Source organism: Eimeria maxima, genomic scaffold, assembly GCF_000499605.1.
Source record: "Eimeria maxima Weybridge genomic scaffold, Emw_scaff1558, whole genome shotgun sequence".
In the NCBI taxonomy this organism is placed as follows: Eukaryota; Apicomplexa; class Conoidasida; order Eucoccidiorida; family Eimeriidae; genus Eimeria; species Eimeria maxima.
The window spans coordinates 1-3,688 of record NW_013564496.1 but is presented as its reverse complement, the minus strand read 5'-3'; the positions used below and the strand labels follow the sequence as shown (position 1 = coordinate 3,688).

At 35.7% G+C, this 3,688-nt stretch overlaps 1 protein-coding gene across 1 annotated transcript; it reads left to right on the top strand.

Annotated features, from left to right (window-relative positions):
• Positions 1-524: 524 nt before the first annotated feature.
• Positions 525-3,563, top strand: EMWEY_00053740 (hypothetical protein; the record flags this gene model as incomplete). Its single annotated transcript, XM_013480049.1, has 6 exons — positions 525-859; positions 1,236-1,461; positions 1,677-1,844; positions 2,101-2,187; positions 2,395-2,558; positions 2,738-3,563. 6 exons carry the CDS (start codon positions 525-527, stop codon positions 3,561-3,563), a joined length of 1,806 nt encoding a protein of 601 aa, XP_013335503.1.
• Between the last annotated feature and the right edge of the window lie 125 nt (positions 3,564-3,688).

The window sequence follows — 3,688 nt, the reverse complement described above, 5'->3', positions numbered from 1 at the left end:
TATACTTTCTTGCAACAACGAGACGAACAACGATACTCATTGTATACTATAGCAGCAAGTATAACCTTTTGTTTTGCTGCAGCAGCAACTCTTTTTTTTCTTAATTTTATTTATATTTATTTTCTTTCTTTGTTTTTCTTCTTTATTTTATTTTGTCTGCTGCCCCAATAGTTAAGGCAATGAGGGTATAAAGAAGTTTGCTGTACAACGAACTTGTAGGGAGAGAAAGACAGCAGCGAACAGCAGCAGCTGCAGCAGCTGCTGCCGCTGCTGCTGCTGCAGCTGCGGCATTTAGTCTAGCCGCTGCTGCTGCGATCTGCTGCATAGCTCTCTCCGTCAATTGCCTTATCAGGTAGAGAAAGAGGGCAGCAGCAACCACAGCAGCAGGAGCATCACCTGCAGCACTAATACTAACACCAACAACAACAACAACAACAACAGCAGCAGCAGCATCAACAGCAGCAGCAGCAGCAGCATTATAATTATATATATTATATGTATTATTATTAATAATAATAAAGAAGATGGAGGGCTACATGAATCAAGGTGAGTATAGTCTCTCCTCTACAGGGGATTTAGGTTCTTCCTCTCTGTATGATGGTGGTATATCCTTAGCGCAAGAGGAGCATCAGCAGCACCATCAGCAACAACAACAAGGAGGAGAAGAAGAAGGAGAAGAAGGAGAAGAAGGAGAAGAAGAAGAAGGAAATAAAGAAATAGATATAGAGGATACATGGACAGTAATTAGCTCTTTCTTTGAAGGAAAAGGTTTGGTCTCCCAACAAGTTGAAAGTTTTAATGATTTTGCAAGTTATAAATTACAAGAAATTATTGATGCACACCCTCCTATAGAAATTAGGTATATTTATTTATTTATTTAATTAATTAATTAATTAATTAATTAATTAATTAATTAATTATAAAATAGATAAATAAATCAATCAATTGTTTTATTTTGTGCATTTTTTGTCTTTATTTCTATTGTATATATTTGTTATAAATTACAAGAAATTATTGATGCACACCCTACTATAGAAATTAGGTATATTTATTTATTTATTTTTTTTATTTATTTATTTTATTTATCTTATTGTTTATTATTCTTTATTTTCATTTATTCATTCTTTTTTCTCTTTTTTTTTTGGTGGCATTGTTTCAAGGGTTTGTAGGGTTTAGGGTTTAGGGTTTAGGGTTTAGGGTTTAGGGTTTAGGGTTTGGTGTGCATATTTTTGTAGGCCTTCTCCTCAATATCGTCCTGAGGAGGATGTAGAATTAGATGTTCGTTATAGATTAAAGTTTGGTCAATTATCCTTGAATAGACCAGCAGCACAAGAGAAGGAAGGACTACAGAAAAATTTATGGCCACAAGAAGCAAGAATGCGTAATCTTACGTATAGTAGTTCCTTATTTGTATCTATTGAACAAACTACTTATAAGATTGATCCTGTTACTAATGAGGAGGTAAATAAATAAATAAATAAATAAATAGATAAATATAGTTAATTAATTAATTAGTTATATGTATAATTGTTGTTGTTCTTTCTCTGTCTTGTTGTTTTTCATATTGCATGCAGGCTATCTTTATGCTGTTTATCTGTATATTCTTCTTTCTCCTTTTTTTGTTTTTTTAATTTTTTCTTTTTTTTTTCTTTTTTCTTCTTTTTGTTTTTATTCAGATAGTAGAGGAGCGTCATTCTTATGAAAGAGTATGCTTAGGTAGATTACCTATAATGCTTAAATCTTTTTACTGTTGGACTCATGACATAGCAGCAGAACAACTACCTGATGTAGGAGAGTGTAGTTATGATCAAGGAGGATACTTTATTATTAATGGTAGTGAAAAAGTAAGTTTATTACAACAACTGCATGCATGCATGCATGCATGCATGCATGCAGGTAGACAGCCAGCCAGCCAATGCATGCATGCATGCATGCACGCATTGGTTGCATGATCATAGTGAATCAAACCTAACAGAGCAGCGGACAGTGTTCCTCTTTGTTTTATGTATTGAACACGCCCTTTCTTTTACCATTTTAATTATATATTATTATTTATTTCTTTTATTTTATTTATTTTTTTTTTTTTTTTTATATTTGCAGGTTTTGGTGGCACAAGAGCGCATGGCATCAAACTTCGTTTACGTCTTTAAGAAGGCACAGCCATCAAAATTCTCATGGGTAGCAGAAGTAAGTCGTGCATGCAGGCTTCCTTTGCATACATGCATGCATGCATGCATGCAGTGTATTTGTGCATGCATAGAGGGAGAGAGTTGCGTGTTTAGGGTGTTTCGCTGCCTTTATTTCCCTCTTTTCTCCTATCCTTCCTCTACGATCAACGCATGCATAAGGGATCTATGAGGGATTTGTGGTGTATGTACACTTGGCTTGCTGCAGGTAAGAAGTCAGATGCAGGGTAATCAAGCAACAAGCGGTTTTGCTGTTAAGAAAAGAACTATGACGGGAGACACAGGAAGAGGGAAGGGGGCAGGACAATTAGTTGCTGCTCTTCCTTATATACGTACAGATATTCCTATTGCTATTCTATTCAGAGCTCTTGGGTAAGACCATCAACTCCTATAACCCCTGCATATGTATATGTGTATGTGTATGGTTCTTATGGATATTATTTTCTTTTTCTGGATCCGTTGTATGCCACTGCATATGCACGCATGCATGCATGCACGGATATGTAATGTATATTTGTGTGTGTATGTGTTTATTATGTATGTGTGCGCAGGTGTGTGAGCGACTTGGACATATTATTACGTGTTGCTTACGATCCTCGTGACGAGCAACTATGTGCCTTATTGAAGCCTTCGTTAGAGGAAGGATTTGAATTTCATACCCAAGAGGCGTGCTTAGATTTTATAGGGAAGAGAGGGCCAACAGTAGGGGCACAAAGGGAGAGTCGTCTCCAATATGCAAGAGAATTATTAAGAAAAGAAGTACTTCCTCATGTAGGAACAGAGGCAGGATGTGAAGGAAAAAAAGCATATTTTGTTGGTTATATGGTACATAGACTACTACTTGCTGAATTAGGTAGAATTAATCAAGATGACAGAGACCATTTCGGCAAAAAAAGATTAGACCTTAGTGGTCCATTAATGGCTGCCTCCTTTGGTACATTATTTCGTAAATTAGTTAAGGATGTAACACGTATACTACAGAGGCAAATAGATCATGGTAAAACATTTGATGTTGCTGGTGCAGTAAGAAGTGCTAGTCCTATTACACAAGGATTACAATATCAATTAGCAACAGGTAATTGGGGTCGTGATAAAGAAGGAAAAGTTGTACGTACTGGTGTATCTCAAGTATTAAATCGTCTTACTTTTTCTTCTGCACTTTCTCATCTAAGACGTCTTAATACTCCTCTAGGTAGAGAAGGAAAAATGGCTAAACCTAGACAATTACATAATACACATTGGGGTATGATCTGTCCAGCAGAAACACCAGAAGGACAGGCTGTAGGACTCGTCAAGAATCTTGCACTTATGGCCAAAATCTCTGTTGGTGCACCCACCAAAAATATACGCGATTTCTTAGAGGTAATCATCAACTAGGGGATATAATGCGCATTAATGGTATACGTATATGTTTACTACATATTTATATCTATGTATATGTAGTTACGTGTGTACGGGAATGCGTGTATATATATATATATATATATATATATATATATATA